A 24,891-nucleotide genomic window follows, 5' to 3' on the forward strand; every position below is an offset into this window, starting at 1 on the left:
CCGGAGAGAGAGAGAGTTGTCTGCGATTCTTCCTCTTGTCCAGTCATGCAGTGTGAACTCCTCTGTCGTCAAACCATCGGTCAGTGTGAACACAGCAGTGACTGAATGATACCCCAGATAGTCATGCAGTGTGAAAAGAGCAGTGACCCGACGAGTTTAAAAATCGTGCAGTCTTTCTAGGGAACTATAGGCTTAACCCATTTATTAACGATTACTGCATCAGCAACTAATGAAGATTCTACATGATTAATAGATTAAGTAATCATTAAATAGTTATTAGTTAAATATTTAATAGCCTAATGTATTAATTCCTTAATAACATATTAACTAATCATTTAAATTTTAATTACCACAATGGGTCAAAGCCATGCATTTCAACTTCCAGTTGTCTGCTTTAATTAATCATTAGCTGATGATTTACAAAGGTGTCATTATGTTATAACTTTACTTGTTTGGGCACATGACTATTAACTAATTGATTAACTCATATGTAATTGTGGTTATAGGTTTTGAATTCATTTTGAATTAGTTAGTAGTCATGTGCCCCAACAAGTAAAGTCATAACATAATGATACCTTTATAAATCATTAGCTAATGATTAATTAAAGCAGACTGGAAGTTGAAATACATGACGTTGACCCGTTTTGGTAATTAACACGTTCATTTACATTATTAGTTCATATAATATGTTATTAAGGAATTAATACATTATGATACATTTATCTTATAACAATTTACTGTAATTATTACTTAATCTGTTAATCATGTAGAATCTTCATTAGTTGATGCAGTAATCGTTAATAAATAGGTTAGTTCACCATTAGTAATACATTACCTCATCATGATTATCTGTGCATTAGTTAAGCATGAATTAATACGTATTAGTGCACCGTATTGTAGTGTTACCAAAATGCCTTTTATTTATAAATTTTAAAAACTTTTGATGTAAAAAGCATTCTAACATTATACGTGTGCCTTAGGAAACATCATGAAACAACCAAACAATGAACTTCATGACCCCTCTAAATAGCAGACTCTGCAAGTTCGATTACAGAGCAGAGGCTTAACGTCCAAAATGCTCTGACTGCTGTGAAACTCCTGCAGTCATCTAAACATTAACACAGGATCACGAAAGCATGTCTTTGTAAAACAAAATTATTCCTGATCTTAAGAGGTTAAAACCATCTGTATTACCTAAGTCCATTAACCCCTTATCCCTACACACCCCATTTTGGCCTACACAAGCACATAAATAAAAGTTATAGATGGGGAAAATAAACCAGGAATAACCAAATTAATGTTCTTCAATAATATGAACAAACATTCAACATCAGATTCTCTTTATTATTATCGTACCCAGAGCCGGATTAACGCAAAGGCAAACTAGGCACGTGCCTAGGGCCCGATTGGCGGGATGGGGCCCAGACAGAGGGACAAAAAAATTGTAATAATAGCCTAATAAAAAAATTAAAAAAATAAAATTATAAAATATACAAATTTCCTATCTAAAATTGATTTCAGTATTTATTAATTAACTAAAAATAGTGACGATGTTTATCTTAACCATATAGACTGTTACATCACGTCACATTAACGCCAGCCAGTTAAGTCCGAGGACACATCAGCGCGGTCAGAGCGGGACAACAAAGCTAGCAGGCAGGTGTGTTTTGAGTAGGCTAACATTCAAGATGCTTTCGGGTGCGGCAAAACTTAAAAAGAAAAAAATGAAGAGGAACAAAAGAAGAGACAGCGGCAGGCTTTACAGAAGTTTCTGTCGGGCAGCCCTCCGACAGCTGTGTACCTGCTCGAGTCAGCAGAGGCCGAACCAAGCCCGGAGACACGGCCCGAAGATGTAGCGGAAAATATTCCCAGTACACAAAGTTTGGCACAATGTGGTATTTTAAGATTAAACCATTCTGACAAACAGTTTATGACATCCTTCCAGAACATCTGTAAATCAGAACATTCCCATAGGGTTCCTTTATAGTTTTGGCATTTTGTACATATCAGGAATATTGCTAGACATGTGATTGAGTTTTTCAGGTGTTATATAAACCCTTGTCAACCATTTTGATATGCCAGCAGCCATATCACCCTGTAGCCCAAGACTGGTTGCCCACTGAAGCTAAGCAGGGGTGAGCCTGGTCAGTACCTGGATGGGAGACCAACTGGGAAAACTAGGAGCTACTGGTAGAGGTGTTAGTGAGGCCAGCAGGGGGCGCTCACTCTGTGGGTCCTAACGCCCCAGTATAGTGATGGGGACACTATACTGACAAAGAGCACCGTCCTTCGGATGAGACGTTAAACCGAGGTCCTGACTCTCCGTGGTCATTAAAAATCCCAGGATGTCCTTCGGAAAAAGAGTAGGGGTGTAACCCCGGCATCCTGGCCAAATTTGCCCACTGGCCCTTCTGTCCATCATGGCCTCCTAATCATCCCCCTCTCCTGATTGGCTTCATCACTCGGTCTCTTCTCCACCAATCAGCTGGTGTGTGGTGAGCGTTCTGGCACAATATGGCTGCCGTCGCATCATCCAGGTGGATGCTGCACATTGGTGGTGTTTGAGGAGATTCCCCCCTTCTATGTAAAGCGCTTTGAGTACCTTGAAAAGCGCTATATAAATCGAACACATTATTATTATTATTTATACTGTAATTTAAGCCGCGTGTTTATGATTTGTTTTTGCGCCTTTAAACATGCTTCAGTCCATTCAAAATCCTATATTTCTTCTTGAATGTCTTTAAATCCTCCATCCTTATATTTATTATTAAATGGTCTTGATGAATGTGAAGGGATCATGTTTGCCTTCTTGTTCTCAATTACAACATTTATAAATGTTGTAAGTGTAGTAGACCGAGTGCAATTCAGTTAGTTCCAGTTGTGGCCACTAGGGGGCTATATATGTTTATGTTAAGTTGGAAGTTCCCCATGCTCTAGGAAGTGTGTCTGGCTTGTGACAGAACCCGTGTGTGTATGTCAACCCTGTGCTAAGAGTTGTTGTTATTAAACTCACTTCTCTACATTCTCCTTCCCGGAATGGTTCTTCCGATGCCAAGTTACCACAGTAAGCTATTGCATTTTGCAGAAAATCCTAATTAAATGTGTTGATTAAATGTAAACAGAGCAAATAATATAAACGTATGGATGGACCAATGGATGAGGATAATTTAATAGCATTTAATATAGCCGTGTAATGACGTATAAATAATGAATATCAAAAAATAGTCTGATAGACTTTTTAATATGCAACATAACCAATTTGTAACAGGCTATGTAAAATGTGAATTAACTTTTATTAGTAACTTTGGTAAGTTTCAGATTTCAATTTATAAATACCATCGATGGAGGGGGGCCCAAAAAATGCAGCCTGCCTAGTGTAGTCCATTTATTTAATCCGGCTCTGATTGTACCACATCTTCTTAAGTAAAATAAAATTGGTGTAGTATATAACAATTAAAGTAAATTATCCAATAATAACTAATTAATTATGCCATTTAAAGTAATAGTAATGCAATAAAGAAACATTTAGAAACCCACAACCAATGGCTTCCACAATCATTGATATGGCATTAGAAAATATGCATGTCAAATGTTGCACATTGTTTTGTGGGACTAAACTAAAAGTGTGTCAGGACACTCATCAGAGGAACAAGTAACAGCATCAGAGAAGCACACAGACAAGAAGCCTCAGATTCCTTCACTTGGTCTGGGACAAACTCATCTGTGGACAGGGAATATAATCCACTGAAATCAGAAAATCATCAATCATCAGAAACCTTTATTACAAATGATTAAAATGACGGAAATGTTCACCTGTGTTCCCTCCAGACCACACCAGAGGACCCATGGATATGGAAGCACTGTCATGGAAGTCCAGAGACCTGCCCTCTCTCCGCTGGTGTCCAGAGGCACAGTCCTGATGGAGGAAAGAGCAACATCCAGCTGTGTGAATCCCTGTTAAATATCACTGAACTAACATGAGACAAAGGAGAGTCTCTAGCAGAGGGCAGCAAAAACAGGTATTTTAGCAGCCATACACTGACACTGAAGCATTTGATCAAAGATCTAATGTTGGGAACCTGTCATTTTGGAAATGTAATAGGTTACAGCTTACAAGTTACTCTTTTAAAACATAATATGTAGTGTAACTATTTCGATTACTTTATAAAAATAATTAGGTTTCTAAATTTCTAACAAATGTTTTCAACTGTTAATCATTTTCAAACATTTAAACCAGGCAGGGTTAACCTCCAAAAAAAAGATAGAAGAGAAAACACACAATTCTAGATTATTATACCGTAGGGTTGTGAGATATGGATTGTTACGTGATTTAATTAGCTGCCCTCCCCTTTTAGTTATTGGTTGTTGTGTTTCTCCCCTTCGCTATGGTTTGCTTGTCTCTCTTTTCTGTTCTACTCTGTCATTCAGTTTTAGGTGCTGTGATTGGTTGCTGATCGAGATCATTCATTATGATGGACATGGAACTGGACAATCATCAACTGTGCTTCACAATAAAGGACACCTGGTGGAACAGAAGGGGGGGGAGCTTGATCTGTGTTTGTTGGCTGTGTCATTTGTTTGAAGCTACTGACTTTGTGGTGGTTCGCTTTGCTTGTTGTGTTTTTCCAGAGATCGTCGTACCTGTTCGATACGGTGCCAGACCGGAGAATAGAGAAAAGGGAAGTATGTCACGTGACATGCATCTTGCACACACGTAGAGTAAAGTTCTCGGTTAAACACATTAGGTAAGCAGCGGATGCAACTTCCTGCATGTTTTTGTTTTAGTCAGTGAAGCTTTAGTTACGGCGTGTTGAGCGATGAAGATTTCTTTTGTTTTTTTTTCAGTTAGTGTAGAGGGAGGGGATTAGTTTAACGGGCTTTGGTTTTGTTGCTTTGTTTATTTAGCACCGCTCGTTGAAGTGATTCTAAATCTATTCTGCTATACTGGGTTAGCGCCATGCATTTCCGGTGTGGGGGAATGGACTGTTTTCCCCCTCGCTGACTCCGCCCCCAACGCCACACCTACAGCTATGACACAACACTGGCCTAGTCTATTGTTTTACGAAACGTTATTTAAAAAAAGCAGGAGGCATTGTGCACATCAAAAACAGGCAAATCAACATATTATTCAACATAACCTAGCCTTTTACAGAAAATATTCAAATGTATTTTGTAATTTACAAAATAATTACAACTTTTTGTAATGTAATCATGAACATTTTCATTAACTGTAATTTAATTACACATTTTTTCTCTTATTTTGTATCTATTTACTGGTTCTAATATATAATTTAACTATAATTGTATATATTTAAAGGGTTACTTCAGCGATTAGCATGTGGCTTTGTATCAGTAGAAACCCTGGAGTATATTCAAATGATTGTGCTTCACCCCCTCATATCCCCCTGAGACAAGAGATTTATGCATTTTATTTCTGGAAAAATTCCTCCTATGATGCAAATTGACGATTTTTACATCATAGGAGGACTGTTTGGCCAAAGACTAAAGACTACAGCCAGCAGAGGGAGCCATTTCCGCATGTTTTGAACCTGCGCATGAGGATGGAGATCGCACTCACAGCTCAGCGCAGCTACAGGCACTCATTTAAACGGAGCTATGGTGAGCAATGTAAGTCTTTTAACTTCTCAAATTAATTTCTATGAAAGTTAAGCTTGCAAAGGCATGACCTGAAACGCGCCAGACTGAACTCGCGTTGTGAATGTATGCCGCAAGTGTAGTCGCGATTACCTCAGCTCTCATCACGAGCTCATCAGCTCATTTATCTCACTCCTGCAGTTAGTGCTCAGGTCTGTGAGACTCGCGCGGCAACTTACTCATTATATTGAACAGACACGTTCAGTTTTTAATTGTAGTGTCTTCTCTAACTCAGTCACAGTAATCAAGTTGGTGGCTTTGGGAATGGCCTCACAGAGCAGCAAAGCATTCTGGGAATTGTAGTCTTTCATCCCCTTGGGACAAAAATACATTTTCTGTCTTTTCTCAGTCTAGAAGACACCAAATTCAAAAATAATTTCAAATTTCTACAGCATTGATGACCCAGTTTAAATGCAGATTCATCTTCCCAGCGCAAGTACTCCTTTAAAAGTGATCAATTATATTTGTTACCAATTGCTCATAAAACATTTTCACTATAAGAGGTTTAGTAAACTGACCGTTAAGCACCGATTGCTTGACAGAAGGCAAAGGTGAACAGTACAGTGCAGGTGAATCTTCGCAGAGTTTGCAGTGTAGATTTTCATCCCAAACGAGAAACGGCTGGATGTGGAGACGCCGTTCTTCAGGAGCTCCACTGTGTCGTCATCTGGATTGGGACACCTGAGAAAATCAATAATGACAATCAACAAATAATTGTCTTATTTTTGTTTTTCAATTAAACAGTCCTAGGAATCTCAAGCTTTTGTTTTGATATCCTGAGATACTTTATATCTCAGGCAATCCTAAAAAAAAAAGCAGAGCTTTACTCTGAACGGATGAGGTCCCAGCGGAGGCTGTAATCAGGATCATTCTCAGGTGTAGCCCAACACGTGTCCATCACCAGGGCAAACTGGCGGCTGTCGACCCCCTCAACACGAACTTCCACATGCATCTCCTGGTCGAGCTCTGCATCCACTCTACCAGTGAAGGGCCGGATAAACTCCTCATCCTGATATGGAATCATCCGGACCCGATATCTGCCTTCACCAGCGGGAAGAGTCTTGTGCACAATGCTGATGAAATAGGGGGAAAGGTTTTTTTTTTTTTTTTTTTTTTTTTTTTACAATTGTTTTTTATGTTTAAAAGTTTACTTAAACATAAAGGTAAACATTTTCGAGGTTCAAAAAAAGATGCAATCGCAACATAAAAGCATAATTAAAATAGTCAATATTTAATAGTCCAATTTTGCCATAAGCAATAGCTCTCTTTACTAGTTTCATAAGAGTTGATCAGAGGAGTAGTGATGTTCGAATCGTAAGTAAGTTGGTCTTTTGAGTCAGATCTTTTTAAGGAATCCAGTTTACAAAACCACTCAGAGAGATTTGATCATGATTCGGATGGTTTCTTAAGCTCATTACGCAAAGCTAGGGAACAATTCAGAGGACTTGTAAAACAGTCCATGCTTGCATCTTTTTTGAAGCTTGAAATTTTCCACGAGGAGTAATTGCTTTACAATGTTTTATTCTTTCACAGAACAAATAAAGACACAAGGGTTTAAACAATATTAGGGTGAGAAAATGTCTATATTTTAGTTGAACTACTACTATAAATAAGACTGAAGTCAGAATTTGTATTTGACTCACACCTCTCCAATGGGTTGTTTTTCACATTCATGAAAAATGTTTGTGTTTGAGGATAAACACAGCTGACAGAAAGCTTCATGCTTTTCTCTGACCTTGGTGTCCGCAGATTAAAGTTATCATAGATGAAGTGGGTGCCGTTAGCCTGTGGACAATAAATATATTATTTTGTAATTCTAAAAAATGTAAAAATATATAAAGCAATATTTAAAAAGCCAAAAGTTGTATCAGTAAAGTAAAATAATGGCGTTACATATTAATGGTGGACAAAAGATCCAGTCTCTTTGTGGCATGATGTTGTGCACCCACTGAATCAGTTTTAGACACAGAGAAGTCTTTCGGAAGGTTTGTTTAGGCTTTTTCCAGCACCCTTACAGACCTTCTCAAAGTCTCAGAGATTCCCAGGAGCTACAAAGCTATGGATATTTTTAAAGGGTACATAACTCACACAATCTGCCAATCTTACTTATGTGCCGATTGCCAACAATACTCGACTCATGATCGGGATATTTTATCATTGGGACCCCTCCATCTTTCAGTGTCAAAAAGTCTGCAAATCCAGTGTCAAACTGGACCTTGTTTCTAGCACATTACCACAACTGCCCGGAAAAAAATTACTGTGTACTGTTCCTTAAACGCTGGATTCTTTGGAAAGCTAAACAAGGTTATCTTTCCTTCACAACCAGAAACAGTTTTTTGGTGACATTGTTGATTTTGTGGGTGGTGATGACTTCCAAAGCGTGCTCATGCTCTGGGGTTGTGTGCACTCTTCCGGAAGAAGTGCCCATACATGGCCAATTTTCACACAGGGTAAATAAGTCAAAATGCTTGAAAATTATACATGGTTAAACCTACCACAAGATTTGTACCACAGATGTGTTGATCATTATCAAACTTGAATTCCACTCTGCCATTCCGGACCGTTCCTTTGCAGCGCGGATCATTGAGGTGTAAGACATCAGCTGGAAAACCAGCCTCAAAGAGCTGACAGCGAGACACAGACATGGAGCCAGAGCTGCTTTCACAGGTTTCGGAGAAATCTGAGGGAGAGAAATAAAGGCCTGGTTTCACAGACAGGGCTTAGATTAAGCCAAGACTAGGCCTCAGGTTTAATTCGTGCATTTAAGAAGCTTTTATGTGCCTTAAAAAACATTACTGGTGTGCATCTTGAGATACAACAACAACACTGATATATATATATATATATATATATATATATATATATATATATATATATATATATATATATATATATATATATATATATATATATAACTTATATCACATTTAAATGTGGAACGATACCAACCAAAATAGCCAGATCGTGGTTGTGGTCTGTCCTTTTTACATAAACAGCCATAAATGCCATTTTTCATCCCACACCTTTCATCCTCAGAGCAGCTGAGCTCAGAACAAGTATCTCTTACGTCTGAGAGGAAAAGAACAGATAGATGAAATACAACACTAAGACACAACACTGAGTCATGTTAATGTGGCATCTGTACAGTAGCAAAAAGAGACTTAGAGAGGCTAACTGGTGTCGGAGTCGACAGTGCTGGAGGAGCTCAGGGCTTTCGGGGAAGCTCACCTGAGAAAATATTGCTTGTATCCAGTCCGTGGAGTGGAATGGCGAGCAAGCAAAGACACCTGAGCCTTGTCCATTACCGGCCACTTGTAGAGCCGAGTAAATAGTCAGACACGGGCTCCACTAAGAGATTGTAGAATCTGCGAATGTGTTTGGTGTCGCCCAGCCTGCAGCTCTGCAGATGTCTGTTAGCGGAGCACCATGTGCTAACGCCCAAGAGGAGGCTGACACTCCAAAGAGGCCAGCTTGGGATATGGGTGAGTTGAGGAGCGGACTCACTCAGCCTCCCCATATTGACCAGGTGAGGCCAGTTGTCTTTCCCGGACCACAGCTGTGGACAGGCTTCCGACCCAGGGAGCATGTGGTCACCTTCACCGCCCCTAGGGGCGGGATCGGTGGCGGCACGCAGCTCGTAAGCCCTGGATCAGCTCTGTCCTCATGCATACGGATAGGGGCGGTGGCTTACCCCTTAGCACTAGCACTGCTGGACCACGCCACCAAAGTACACGAGCCGACAGGCTTTGGGAGGGCGCTTAGGATAGCCTCACCACGTCAGGTCAAAGCACTCCATGGACACCGTAGTGCGCAACAGAGCGTTCGACTGAGGGGGGACCCCAGTGTACCCTTAGGCCACGACCCCTTTGAGGGCAGAGAAGGCGGAGGAGGCCACAGAGCGGTCACGGGAAGACCTGAGGATCATCCGGACCGTGTGCGCTCCTCATGCATCTCGGGAGCGAATTGGCATTGGGGGCGGGGCCTGCAGCTGTCGGGTGCCTCCCCAAAAACCAATCGCCCAACCGCGACACTTGTGACAGGGTGGAGTTCCACACCAGCCCGAGGCCCGTGGCTGCCCGTGATAACATGGCTGTAAACTCTAGGTCAGATCCAAGCAGTCCTGACGCAGTCCTGAATCATCATTCCCAAATGACTCTAGCCCACCTTGAGATGCGGCAATCGACATCTCGTCGCTATCTGGAGTGTGAACGAAACAAATGGGGCGTCAGCAGACGATCCCGCCGCTTCAGTCCAACACTCATGGGAAGCGATGTGCGAGAGGGGGGGTGTGGCCCGAGGAATGTGTTCTTAATACCACAGCACCGCCCTCAGGTCACCCTGGCCACCAGCCAAAGAACCACCTCTCTCGGAGACGGTAGATCGGGATGTGGCAGAGGGGACTCTCTCTCTCTTTACAGAGATCATTGAGTCTCGACCACAACATCGCTATGGTCATGTTACCCTGAGGGAACACAGCACATCCACAAACACTGTCCGAACGTGCTGAAGCCCAAACCCCCCCGAACAGTGAATGCGGCCGAAGACAACAACGGCTATTGATCGTACCTGGAAGTGCGCGGGCAAACCGTCTTGAAAAAGACGTGCCGCACGCTAGCTCTTTTTGTGAGAGAAAAGCTCTGCAGAGTGCCGAAGCACCCAGGGAAGTTAATTTACATTATCAGTTAATATATTATGTTATTAAGGAATTAATACATGACACATTTAATTGATGGCAAATCATATATTATTTAATCTATAAATCATATAGAATTTTGTTTAGTTGCTGATGTTGTAATCATCAATAAATGTTTAGTTCTTCATGAATCATGATTATCTGTGCATTAATTAAGCATGAATTAATACATATTAGTGCACTCGTATTGTAAAGTGTTACCGTGACGTTTTCTACACAATTGTCTAATGGGTCAACAAGAATTGAGGGTTTATAAATTAGTCAAGAGAATACTTTACCATTGGTTGTGACTGGTGGAATAATGGATTTGGTGGGTAAGATTGTCTCTGTTATAGATGCTGATAGGATGGACTGTTTTGTTGATTCTGGTATTAGGAACATTTTATATCAGCATAAATATTTTTTAAATAAATGACTGAAATGCATATGAGTAAATGCTCTCCTACCTATGCAGTAAGCTCCGCAAAACATTGGCTTGACAAACTCATAAACATAGTAATTTCCTGGACAGGCTTTGACTCTTATAGGGTGGGATGTGTAGTTACAGCAGCCATACCAAGAGGAGACACAGACCTGACGGGTGACCACTCCATCTTCCAGCTGTGGGTGAGATCCGTTGAGCCACAGTGGGTAATTAGTGCCACACATGACTTTATTAACACATGATTCTGGCATCTGAGCATTGTGATCATTCAGGAAAAGCCTGTACCAGCCCTTCCAGTCCACATACAAATCACAGGCAATGGAATTATGGTAGTAAGAGTTGTCAGTGGCTCTCCTAGGCTCATGCAGAGGGGTATAGTTATAGCAGGGGTCGATACTTGGGGTGGTGAAAGGTACTTGATTATAAAAAAATAAAAAAAATGGCATTAGAAAAAATAGAAAGAGAGCATTATATACAATGAAGAATAAATGCATCCAAGTAAACAGTTAACAGATCTGAACTGGTAGTTCTTGTATGACAATACTCAAAACAGTTCATGGTATTAAAAAATATAAAGATGAATGAATGTACCTGCACAATATACAGGAGCTGGGATTGAAAGAGCCGGCCTGGTCAATTTGTAGACATAATAATTTCCAGGACAAGCTTTGACTTGGATTGGGTTGGATCTGTAGCGACTGCACTGATAATTTTGGGAGCCGTAAATTTCACGAGTAACAACTCCATCTTCTAGCCGAGGATGAGAGCCACCAAGCCACAGAGAACTATAACCTCCACATGACATGTAAGTCATACACCACTCAGGCATCTGAGCACTTGATCCATTAATGAAGAGACGATACCAGCCATCCCATTCCACAAGAGTGTCATCATGACTATTACCATCTCCATCTGTATGCCAGTAGTTGATTGTGCTTCTCCAGTAGTTATCGAGTATGTTGTAGTTATTACAAGAGTTATCATCTGTAATAGTGAGAGATCAAAACAAGGAACTTGAGGCCTAATTTGATCTGGTCAAATAAAGTAATAACCATAAGATATTTTAGCCAATTGTACTGCATGTTACATGACTGCGTAATATGATGCAGAAGTATTGCAAAAAAGCTACATTTTGATATTTTCTTTTCTTTATTCATATACAGTATATTATTATACTTACATGTATACAACTTACTCAAGGTGATGGATCCAGTGAATATATCTGGACTCACGATGGAAACCGGCTGGGAAATAGTGCTGACATCTAAAAAGAAGGAAATTTAAAACATGACTAAAATCTTTTAAAAGGTTTAAAGTCGTTGTTAATATGTGGGGGAAAGTACAGTACCTGTACAGTATCCAGCACACCCAAATTGTGGTTTCACAAGTTCATAGACATAGTAATTGCCTGGGCACGCTTTCACTCTGATGGGTCTTGTCTTGTAATCACAGCAACCTCCCAAATAATTACTACCACAGACCTCCCTGATCACCACTCCATCCTCTATCTGAGGGTGAGGATCACTGAGTGACAAAGTGATGAATGTGTTACAGCTGAATGAACTAACACAGGTCTCGGGCATCCGGATGTCCATTCCATTGTAGAAGAGCCGGTACCAGCCATTCCAGGAGAAACGTTCATCACAAATGTTATCTGCACTTTCATTGTTGGCTCTCCAGGGACGATCCAGAGACTCATAGTTTAAGCAGGGATCACTGCTGATGCTTTGGAAAGCAACTGTCATGGACAAAAGAGATTTTTGTAAAACACTGTTAAAATGCAGTAGTTATATGGATGACCGTTTAGATTTAGCCCTGACCACAGATATACAGGGATAGGCTACAGCATCTCTGTGACCTTATATAGGACAAGCATTTTGGAGAATGGATGGATAATTTAGTTTTTAAAATTGCACCTGCACAGTACATCGGCCCAGGAGCTGATATGATGGGTTTGACAAATTCATAGACGTAATAATCTCCTGGACAGGCTTTAACTTGGATGGACATGGATCTGAGGCTGCCACACTCGGCGTTCCCATTTATTCCCACAACTTCACAGGTCACCACTCCATCCTCAAGTGTTGGATGAGAACCGCTGAGATAGAGTCCAGTTTCACCACCACATCCCATATAACTCACACACCACTCAGACATCTGGGCACTTTCTCCATTCAAATACAGACGATACCAGCCACTCCAGTCAACAAGGCTGTCATCATATCCATAGTAATTGCTTTTTCGCATATCTCTCCAATATTCATCAAGAGTGTTATAATCATAGCATGGATCTGAGCTGGAAATTGTAGGTTCTGAGAGAATGAAAACAAACAAACAACATAGAATCCAGGGATTATGCTTCGTCATTCACTGCATTGTAAAAAGTGATTTTCTTTTCTTTATTCTTGCTGGGTTGTTCAGTTTATCTGCATTAGGCTTGTTATACTAATGAAAAAATCTGTTTCACTGCTAAGAAAAAATCTGAGATCCAACATACGATGTTAATTAACAAAGATTCGGGAGGAGGGCTTTCAGATAATTGACACAGGTGGATAGCACTCAGCTAATCAACGAGAGGTGCATATATATATATACACAGCAGTCTTACCTCCATTCTGTTGACAGTTTATCAGCACGGGCGGCATTTCCGACCATTCGCCCCGCCTGCCAGCCCCCTCACGCTGTCTACGGCTCCGCACGCCTCTTGAAGCAGTTCTACAATGCTAAAATCTTTTTCTTTCAAAATTATAAGCTACCTCAAACCCCCTATTTGGGCCGCGTCGATCAGCATTCACGAAATTCAGGACGCTGGCTCCAGAGGCGGACAAATTCCCAACTCCAGTACCTCACTATTCGCAACTAATATTCCCGTAACCCACCCGCTAAGACCCCTCCTCAATGCATCGCTCGATGCCATCCTCCAAGTGATGTCTCCTAGGACCCTCCAATCCTATGTGACCGCTTGGAGAAATTTTAGAGCATTCCACATCTCCTACAACATACCGTTCCCCGATTTTACTCTCCTTTTAATCACCTCGGTTATTTCCCACCTCAATACTATAAAAGGCCTCCATGTCGGGTCCATTAAAGGTTACCTGAGCGGCATTCAGTTTTCCACAAACTGATGTATGGCGCTCCTTCTCAGGAGATAAATAACTCTCAAACCTCCCTCGTGATCAAGGGATTCAAAAATCTCAGCCCACCCGTCCCGACACCAGACAACCTATAACACTAGACATCCTCAACAAATGTATCCGTACCCTACGCACAGGCTACCAACCTCTCAATACCGCCCGGACACTCGATTCCAAGTTTATCCTTGCCTTTTCTCGGGTTTCTCAGATGCTCAGAACTCGCTATCACTTCAAAATTCGACCCTAAAAGCCATCTCACCATCCCAGACTTAACAGTACTAGATGGAGAAACAATCTCCAATGGAGAAATTCCCAAGCGGCCGAAGCAATTAATCTCCCAGTCAAACACTCATGCTGTTCTTTCATGTTTTTCAGAGAGTCCCCGGGAAGTTCCCACGCAGCACAAAAGAGAGTGGAATGTTCCCACACAGCACAAAAGAGAGTGGAATGTTCCCACGCAGCACAAAAGAGAGTGGAATGTTTCCACGCAGCACGAAAGAGTGGAATGTTTCCACGCAGCGTGAAAGAGTGGAATGTTTCCACGCAGCGCGAAAGAGTGGAAAGTTTCCACGAAGCGCGAAAGAGTGGAAAGTTTCCACGAAGCGCGAAAGAGTGGAAAGTTTCCACGAAGCGCGAAAGAGTGGAAAGTTTCCACGAAGCGCGAAAGAGTGGAAAGTTTCCACGAAGCGCGAAAGAGTGGAAAGTTTCCACGAAGCGCGAAAGAGTGGAAAGTTTCCACGAAGCGCGAAAGAGTGGAAAGTTTCCACGAAGCGCGAAAGAGTGGAAAGTTTCCTCGAAGCGCGAAAGAGTGGAAAGTTTCCACGAAGCGCGAAAGAGTGGAAAGTTTCCACGAAGCGCGAAAGAGTGGAAAGTTTCCACGAAGCGCGAAAGAGTGGAAAGTTTCCACGAAGTTTGAAAGAGTGGAAAGTTTCCACGTAGCGTGAAAGAGTGGAAAGTTTCCACGTAGCGTGAAAGAGTGGAAAGTTTCCACGAAGCGTGAAAGAGTGGAAAGTTTCCACGAAGCGTGAAAGAGTGGAAAGTTTCCACGAAGTTTGAAAGAGTGGAAAGTTTCCACGTAGCGTGAAAGAGTGGAAAGTTTCCACGTAGCGTGAAAGAGTGAAAAGTTTCCACGTAGCGTGAAAGAGTGGAAAGTTTCCACGTAGCGTGAAAGAGTGGAAAGTTTCCACGTAGCGTGTAAGAGTGGAAAGTTTCCACGTAGCGTGAAAGAGTGTAAAGTTTCCACGTAGTGTGAAAGAGTGGAAAGTTTCCACGTAGCGTGAAAGAGTGGATAGTTTCCACGTAGCGTGAAAGAGTGGAAAGTTTCCACGTAGCGTGTAAGAGTGGAAAGTTTCCACGTAGCGTGAAAGAGTTGAAAGTTTCCACGTAGCGTGAAAGAGTGGAAAGTTTCCACGTAGCGCGAAAGAGTGGAAAGTTTCCACGTAGCGTGAAAGAGTGGAAAGTTTCCACGCAGTAAGGAAATGTTTTATTGTTGTTGTTTCTCTCATATTTCTCTTTTCCCGTTTTTCTTCTTTTAGACAATCTACCACCTACGCACACCAAACCAACATCAGGGGCCCCCTGGTCAAGCAACCGGGCCCTTTCCCGAATGCCAGCCCGCCAAGCTCAGCTTTTTGGGGGGTAATTAGCCAGGTGGCTGTCCTATGCTCTCAGCATTTTGGGGGGTACTCTGGGTTCGGGCCAAGTTCGAGCTCGAATCCCTCCCCCCGGACAGCACGCCAAATACGCATTTATATTACTCTATATAATTATATGTAAGTGTGAACTCGTGAAACGATGTTAATTAACAAAGATTCGGGAGGAGGGCTTTCAGATAATTGACACAGGTGGATAGCACTCAGCTAATCAACGAGAGGTGCATATATATATATACACAGCAGTCTTACCTCCATTCTGTTGACAGTTTATCAGCATCCCTCCTCCACCCCTTCTCCACATTTTGCTCTTTTAGTTCTAACCACTCACACGAAGGGGGGGGGGGGGGGGGGTACTCTGGGTTCGGGCCAAGTTCGAGCTCGAATCCCTCCCCCCGGACAGCACGCCAAATACGCATTTATATTACTCTATATAGTTATATGTAAGTGTGAACTCGTGAATCTGCAATAAAACTCAACTTAATTTGGAGAGAAGATCTCACAGAAAGAGTGTGATTGCCCTGCCCCTCTCACTTTCCTCTGATTTAAGTCACAAAGTGCAAATATACTACAGATGATGTATTTTGGGAATCTATTGTTTTATCCCTTTCATGTTTGGTGTCTTTTTAAAGGTCGATTGGTAAATTCGCCTCTATTTCAATGTAGTCACTAGTAGGATAAGAAAGATTGAAACGCTTGAAAATTCTGGGAGATATCTTTACTGTCACAGGGCGTTTTGGTGTTGGGTTCATGTTTCATCTATAGAGGAAATGCATCGACGTCACTTTCCCGCCGGAACACGCCCCCTCAGCCGGGGCTTAGTGACAGAAGAGCTGCTGCATGACCGCAGCTATTAGAGGAAAACACGAGGATAGCAAACAATTATCAGTTTAAACTAAAGGTTGTGGTCCTTGCAACTTACCACAGATCCAGTGATCCATGGATAATGACATGCAGCCAGGAATCATGTTTTCCTGACATTTTTATGAGCCTGATTTCGACATGATTATTTATAACTGATCAGTCATCACATTTTTCAAGTGAATCTCGCTTGTATATGTGGATGGGTCAGTGTATTGAAGCGTGTATGTGGCCGCTTGTCACGAATGGAAAACAAAAGTTTTATTCAAATTCTGAATATATTCTGACCTACTCATAAAAAATAAATAATAATTATATTGCCCAGACAGCATAAAAAGAGTGCTCCCTTTATAATCACTAAAAGCTGTCACTCATTCAATAAACACAATCTTACAGATTTCCGCAGTGAAGCTGAATCTTATTTTCACAATGTCTGCACTTTAACTTTCCAAATCGAAAATTATGAATCTTTCTTTTCTTTTCTCTGAGGTGAGTATGCATATGTTTCATGTTCAAAGGTCTAGTCTCTCAGTAGCCTTAGACAGCCTCCCTGACCTAGTCATTGTCATTTCACCTTGTGCAGGAGGCACCAGAACTTTCCTGAGGTGTGAACGATTGCGCCGTAGCCGTCTTTCACCCAGAGTCTCCACCTCGTAGGAACGTGGAGTAGGTGCAGTACTAACAACTGTCCCTTTTGTTCTTGTAGGTTTGATCCATACACGCTGTTCCAGCTGGAGAGGTGGTAGGACTTGAACACGGTGTCTCCGGTTGAAAGTTTGTTGTTGTTGCAAATTGAGCAAATTCATGACAGAAGAATTGAGGACCATTGTCTGTGACCAGCACTTCTGGACATCCGTATCTGGCAAACACAGCTTAAAATCTGGCAATTGTCTGTTTTACTGATGTGCTGCCCTGCAAAGAGCAAACGTCAATATAGCAAGATAAATAGTCTATCATGACTAAATAGTTCCCATTCTGCCACTGGAAAAGATCAGTCGCGACTCTCTGCCATGGTCTGCTTGGGAGTTCAGTCGTGAGTAGAGGCTCGACTGGTATTTGAGCTTCGCATGCACAAATCTCACATCTCTATCATTTGCTTTACTGCAGATTTGATACCTGGCCACCAGACTGATTCTCTGGCCCTAGCTAGACACTTGTTGATACCTTGATGTCCCTGATGCAGTCTCTGCAGGATGTCAGGTCTCATGCACTCAGGGATTATAAGTCTCTCTCCTTTCATGAGCAGTCCTCCTCCTTCATGCAAGACTGACCTATTGGGCCAGTAGGGTAGTAGCTGCTCATGCACATCTCGTCTGTGTCATGGCCAGCCATTTGCAATGTATCGGCAGAGACGTTTACAGATGTTATCTGAAGTTTGTGCACTCTTAATCTGTTCCAGCTTTGTCGGTGTGGCTGACAAACTTTCTACCACACTGTCCAGATAAGCTTTGCATTCTCTTTCCAGGTCTTGCTCCGCCTCTGTAGCTGTGGCTGGAAGAGGCGCTCTGGACAGGGCGTCAGCTGTTATCAGACTTTTACCAGGGAAATGGATGATGTTAAAATTAATCTGAATTAATCTGAGCAGCCTGAGTCTGAATCTGATAATCCTTGGTGGGAGGTCATCCAATGCTCTGGACTTCAGAAGTGTTATAAGTTGCTTGTGGTCAGTTCTTATGGTAAAATCCAGTCCACTCAAGTATCCTTGCAAGCGCTCGCATGCCCAGGTCACAGCTAGAGCCTCCTTTTCTATTTGGGCATATCTTGATTCTGTTTTAGTCAGACTTCTAGAAATGAAAACAACAGGTCTCCACTCACCGTTTGTCTGTTTTTGTGTCAAGACCCCTCCATATGAAGAGGCGTCAGCTGATACCATGGTTCCGTGATTTGTGCTGTACTGGGCTAACACTGTCTCAGACCCAATTTTTTTTTTTCTCCAGAAATGCTTTCTGTTGAGGTGCTCCCCATGTCCAGCTGCTCTCTGTCTTTAACGGGTCACGAATGGGCTTTGTCAGATCAGGCAGGCATGGCGAAAATTTGCCTGCAAAGTTCACCATCCCCATAAAACGGCGAACATCTGCCACATCCTTTGGCTCAGGCATGTCATGGATTGCTTTTATTTTACCCGGGTCTGCTCTGATGCCTTGAGAATTTATGGCATGACCCAGGAAGCGGATTTTTGACAGGGCAAACTGGCATTTCTCATTCAGTGTGAACCCAGCCTCTCTGAATTTCTGTAGCACTCTGTGCAGCCAGTCATCGTGCTCTGCCCGGTCTCTTCCTATAACAAGGACATCGTCAGCATGGCATAGGACTCCGTCCACACCATCAATCAGCTGAGAAATTTTCTTTTGGAAATGTTCGGGATGCGATGATATGCCAAAAGGTAGCCTTTTGAAGTAGTAGCGCCCCTCTGGAGTAATGAACGTGGTCAACAGCATTGAGTCTTTGTGGAGCGGTACCTGCCAGAAGCCTGATGTCGCATCGAGCTTTGTAAAGACTCTGGCTCCTTCCAGCTTGGCCAGTGTCTCATCCACTGCGGGTAGAATATGTCTCTCTCTGATGGCGCTCTCATTCAGACAGGTTAAGTCGACGCAAATGCGAATTTTCCCAGATGATTTCACTATTGGGACCATGCCCACACACCATTTAGTAGGTTCTTCAACACGGGCTATGACTCCCATCTTCTCCATCCGGTCTAGTTCCTCTTTGACTTTGGCTCGGAGAGGAATGGCTACACGGCGTGGTGCAGAGAGGGCATAGGGTGTTGCATTGTCTCTCAGCTTAATTTTGTACTCCCCCTTAAGGTTACCCAGCCCTTTAAATAAATCTGGGTAAGTTGAGCGGAAGTGAGTCTCTGCATCGTCAATGCCATTGAGCTGAGGAATCATCTATAGTCTACGGATAGCAGGAAGGCCTAATAAGGGAGTGATCAAATCTTTCACAATCAACACCTCCTCCTCAATCGTTTTGTCCCCTCTCTGAATAACCGCATGCACTTGCCCTTTAACATCCAGGGGTTGGTTGGCGGGACCCAGTAGCGGTCTGTGCGGTGCTGAGTGTCTGCAATATCTATCCAGTGTGAATTCTGATTCTGGGATTGCTGTCACAGACGCACCCGTGCCAACTTTAAACCGTAATGGGCTGCCGTTTATGGTAAGTATTTCAGTCCATGTGGATGACTGTGGATAGTCAACGGCCCCAAAATAAGCCGCTCCATCCTCATCAATTGAATCCAGCTTTTGAACTGATCTGCACACAGCTGTGAAGTGTCCCTTCTTCTGACATTTTCTACACTCAACGTCTTTTGCTGGGCATTCAGTCCAAGAATGTTTTGGGGTTTTGCCACATTTCCCACACTGTCTTGACTTGTTTGAGGTAGATTGAGGCTGATAATGGCTTCCTCATTGGAAAGATTTTTTTCTTTGAGGATGTCTCTTACTGTTATGAGACATTGCATCTATTTGTCCTGGTGATTCAGTTGACCGTAGAACAGCTTGCTGCTTTTTTACTTCCTCGTGCTGCCTCACTTGAACTGTAGCTAAATCCAATTTTGGGTTGAGCTGCAGTTTCTCAGACAATTTGGCATCACGTATACCGACCACAATCCTATCTCGGATCATTTCCTCTTTGAGCAGTGATGAAAGCTTATTCTTGTAAATACTTTCCAGCATTTCAGTAATAAAAGTGAAGGCTAGATCTATAAAATGCATCCAAACTAGAGGGAAACGCAACAATACGGTGCTCTGCTGTGGTCAAAAAGGATTTAAACAGTTCATTTTGAAGCAATCTTTTCTTGAAAACTCAGAGATGTAGATTCGGACAGCAATTCAATTACCTCACGACCTTGATAAATTACCACACAACCTAAAAACAGGAGGTAATTCGGCCGGGGTGGTTTACACAGGTGTTGGGAGAAAAACACTGAAATTCTGGATTCAGACGGCAATAAAATCACAGACTAGCCCCTGTAAATGATGAAATACCTTATGACCCCATGAGAAATATTTATCGTCCGAATAGGGCTATTGTCTAATTTGGCTAAAATTTGCTAAATTACATTTAATATTCCTCACGTTTTTTCTTTACATCTCTTCACCATTTATAAAAATTATCAACAGGTGATTGAACCTTTGCTTTTGAGAAGTACATTCCTTTGGTTAGTGTCAGCAGACACACACTCTCAGGATTTATGTGGCCACACTTTCGGCTTGCCACACCTTGATTGACAGGGTGTAGCTCCTTTATTGGGTGGAGAATTTAGAAGTTATAACACACTTTCTGTTTGCCTTCTGTTCGCCATCAATTTTCCTTTAAAACAGTTTCCTTGCATTGGCCAAACCATTCAAGATATCAAAAATCGGCTCTAAATTTGAGAAGGGTCTGACTGCCGAGCCGCAGAGCCACAGTTTTACCCCAGCAGTTCTGACCGCGCATGCACATTGCGTCGTGAGAGTCAGAGTATGACTTCGAGATGTATGTTAAGGCACTGGAAGGGAATAAAACTACATTTATATTTATTTATTTATTTATTGATTTATTGTAATTGCACTTTGATTTGATAGTTATTAGTTAGTGATCAACTGTAATGGTAAAATAATGAATGAAAAATAATGAAACATGGAAAAAAACATAATAATTGTAAACATAATAGGCTAATGTTAATAAATGTAAATTTAATTAGTTTATTGGTTGTCTCCAAAAAATGTATAATATGCTCACACTTTCAGTTTAAAAGTATGTTTTATTTGTTTTCAAGTTCATGCATCTACCCCAGGCAGAATTAATCAACTTGAGGAATTAGTTATCTTGACTTTATACTAATTATAAAAACCTTTGAAATGTCTATTCGAGTTAGTTTTTTATACCAGGCTTTGAAAATACATTGTGTAAAAAAAAACATAAAATAAATATTTAAGTGTTCATGAAAGCATTGTTTTATATCAGTAAAGGAGCCTGAAAGCCTCCGAGCAACAGCAGATGTATCCGCATGAAACTGCTCCAGTGAAACTGAGCATACCCAGGCAAAACTGCGGCTGGGGTGAAACTGCGGCTCTGCAGACAGATATTACTGCTAAACTTAGCATCCTCAATGTCTAGACGTCATGCTGACTGAGTTTGGTGGCGATCAGAGGAATCGCTTGGGAGGAGTCTATATCAAATTCCAGAGCCTGCTTTTTCCAAAACAACCCATAGTTCCTGTTGGGCAAAGCTTATGACTATGAATGTGGAAATTGTTCAGCCCGATGAGTTTCATACATGTATGTGCAAGTGTGTTTGATATATAGAACCAGATTTCAGACCCTGCTTAAGAGGGTGCTGTCGAGTCCCCCCGCCACGCCCGGGTACCAGCTTTGGCCCGGCCCTGATGGCCACAGATTCAGACATATGTGCAAAGTTTCAAGAGTTTTGGTAGCAAAGGCTTCCACAGACGGCGCCCGGTTACAGCTCGCTCGGCGCCCTTACGTTACTTCGTATCAGCACAAGCGCCACACTTTCCTCCTTGACTTTTCGTACGCTGCTTTCAAAACTTCCCTAACATACAATAATGATGGAAGACGAGCGTCTGTCTCATGCATATTAACTAAATTATCTTGCATGCATACTACAGTGCAGTGATTGGACTGAATGAGCTTTATGTCATGAATATATATCGAGAATCGCTCGGAGCGGTCGACGTCAGCATGTCCCCTGCAACCCATACTTGGGCCGAAAAGCACACGCTGACGTCAGATTCCGTGACGTTGCTCCGACTAAACTTTTCAAACCGGAAGACAGAAATCGCTCTGAAAAATGCAAAAATAAATATGTTTCACTTATAAATTAGAATAATGAGTACCTTTAGTTTTTTCAATGATGTGCAACCTATACATATCTGGGGTTTTGGGGTTTCATGACCCTTTAAAGCCGTATGCACTGAAATGGCTTGGTAAAAACAGAGCTGTTTTTGACCAGGTAAAATTTGTGTTTTCTTACAATACTAATGAGAATTTTTTACAAAGTTTTCATTTAGACACTAAAGAATCATATTAACTTGTGTAAAAATTGCATTATATGACCCCATTAATGTAGTTTGGGAGGAACAAAATAAGGCTACAATTAATCAGCATATCTACCCTATCAGCATGAAGGCGAGCTATATATAATCACAGCCAAACTCATAAGGATTCTCAGATTATGAAGACCGTATACAGTCTTCAGAATCGCTCCATCACCCCGTTTCCTCTCACTCCCCAGGTTACTTTCTATACCTAAAGGGGGAATATTCTATGTTCTGCCAAATTACCCAGCTGAGAGTCCTCTCCTCAGACAGCACGCCAAATACATTTACCAACTTAATCTATCTGACTTGATTGAAAGTGTGAACTTGTGAAATAGGCAGTAGCGTATCGTGCGGTTTCAGTCAGGGCCTTCTCTTCACTAAAGATCAACACATCCCACACTGCCGCCATAACAACACCACACACACCAATACATGCAGAATACAATCATGCACATGAACTGTATGCACTACTGCTACGAATCCCGCTTTCAAAGTGTCTGTTGAGAAGGGGGCAAGCAACATAAAGGACACGCGAGACAAAAACTAGTTATTGATATACTACAGCTTCACTGACGTTTTACCCTTAAGGCAACAAGTAAAACGAATCAAAATCAAGTAATTTTGGTACAAATTCTCTTAAACAAACAAAAACACAGACCAACAATAATATCAAAAGAAATACAGTAAAAAATATAGCTTGTTAGCTAACGTTACTGGCTTGACATCATGACATCACACAAAGTCATTAGGATGCAGCCCGTCCTCCGCAGCGGCAATAGCTTATTTCACATCGATCGCTCACACCCCCCTAAAAGTTCAACCGGCTGAAGACATGAGCGAGGGGTAGTGCCAACATAGTGCCTCTGGGCCGTTCTATCTCTACACATCAAAATTCGATTGGCTGATGAACCACGTCAGTCAAAGTTATGATCCAATGGAAAATAGCAGCTTCATCGGAAGGCTTGCTATACTACTAGTGCTGGTGATGCGTTTAAATGATGACAAATGGAAAATACAGCTCAGCCTCACAAAAAAATAAAAGCATTATTTCTGGAAATATAATTGTAACATACTGAAATAGACAGTTTGCATTTAGACACATTCATATATATATATATATATATATATATGAATGTGTCTAAATGCAAACTGTCTATTTCAGTATGTTACAATTATATTTGTGTATAGATGTGTGTGTTAATATATATTTATAAACTTTTTGTCGAAATGTCCGCCAAAAAGAGAAAGATTGATAAGCAAGAACAAATAATTTGAAGGAACTTTGGTCATGTAATGACTGACATCACTCACAGAAAGTGTGAGAAGGGATGGTTGGCACATACAAAACTTTAATTAAGAGTATTTGGTTTAGTTCACAGGCACATTTAAACAATTTTCAGAACAACCCCCAAACATGTGAAAGTTCTAGACTACTAAAGTATGACAGGCTCTGTAATTCACTACATGAATTATTCATACTACACTTCTTTAATTTCTGATTTTTTTTAGTGGAAATTTAATAAAAATTTAATCAAAAGATGGAAGTAACAATTAAATAAAGAATGAGTGTACCTGTTTGTCCAGTGGTTATTTCTCCTGTTAAATACACAATATAGGCATCATTTATTATTGGGAGTAATATTTGGTCATTTTACATGACAGATTATAAAATGCTCACCATTAATCAGCAGCAGTGACACACACAGTGAGAGAAACCTCATTGTGATGAACAGCCCCTGCACATTTATGCATTTGTTTTTTGTGAATATTTGTAAAAAAACAACAAATGAAAATATTTTATAGATAGTTATTATATTAGATCCATCAAAGCCAATGATGTTTAGAGTGATTTGAAAAAACAAAGAGAAAATGCAGAGAAATAACTTTACCTGAGGTCAGATGATGTTGCAGATCAAACTCAATGCTCTCATGATCGTATCATATAATATTACCTTATAAAAAGGGGAGGATCATTACTGGAAGCAAAACCAGTTTTCACTTTATATGTGACGAGATGTTCGCCTATAAACTGAATGAACTTAGCATAGATTATGAGAGACACATTTGTGTCTATGATTCAGTGACAGTTGCATTAGCGCTAAGTGTCAATTTTTCATGTTGCGATTAATTGCTAAAGCTTTTATCACTTTATATGGCATTTTCACGATATTTAAATAAGTTGCAAAAAAGTGTTGTCAAAATAACAGCTTTAAGAATTCTTTAACAAAAATAACTCTGAATGTTTAAATACAGTAATACAATGCACCAAACATGAAAGTTACATTTTATTCAAAAGAATTAACAAAAGGTACACATTATAATAAAGGGCTCATTATTTAGTGCATTAACTAAGATTGAGCAATTGATACATTCGTTACAGAAAGAATTATATTTTTGTTAATGTTAAGAAATACAAACAGAAATATGATTAT

At 41.2% G+C, this 24,891-nt stretch overlaps 1 protein-coding gene across 1 annotated transcript; it reads right to left on the reverse strand.

The window, feature by feature from the left end:
- Positions 1 to 3,486: 3,486 nt before the first annotated feature.
- Positions 3,487 to 13,417, reverse strand: LOC137055717 (pancreatic secretory granule membrane major glycoprotein GP2-like). Its single transcript, XM_067429597.1, has 14 exons — positions 13,381 to 13,417; positions 12,689 to 13,084; positions 12,121 to 12,510; positions 11,968 to 12,036; positions 11,364 to 11,756; positions 10,795 to 11,187; positions 10,627 to 10,713; positions 8,605 to 8,724; positions 8,151 to 8,335; positions 7,301 to 7,440; positions 6,483 to 6,728; positions 6,174 to 6,336; positions 3,814 to 3,916; positions 3,487 to 3,721 (listed from the first exon to the last, which is right to left on the reverse strand). The coding sequence occupies exons 1-14, from the start codon at positions 13,415 to 13,417 to the stop codon at positions 3,618 to 3,620; spliced, it is 2,826 nt and encodes a 941-aa protein (XP_067285698.1). The 3' UTR covers positions 3,487 to 3,617.
- Positions 13,418 to 24,891: the final 11,474 nt, after the last annotated feature.

Source organism: Pseudorasbora parva, chromosome 21 (genome assembly GCF_024679245.1).
Source record: "Pseudorasbora parva isolate DD20220531a chromosome 21, ASM2467924v1, whole genome shotgun sequence".
Classification (NCBI taxonomy): domain Eukaryota; kingdom Metazoa; phylum Chordata; class Actinopteri; order Cypriniformes; family Gobionidae; genus Pseudorasbora; species Pseudorasbora parva.

Coding starts and splice junctions, on each gene's coding strand:
- LOC137055717 (XM_067429597.1), bottom strand. CDS start 13,417: ATGCCGCCCGTGCTGATAAACTGTCAACAGAATGGAG. Junction 7,441..8,150: donor TCTGTGGTACAAATCTTGTG/GTAGGTTTAACC, acceptor TATTGTCCACAG/GCTAACGGCACCCACTTCAT. Junction 6,729..7,300: donor AAAAACAACCCATTGGAGAG/GTGTGAGTCAAA, acceptor CTATTTCATCAG/CATTGTGCACAAGACTCTTC.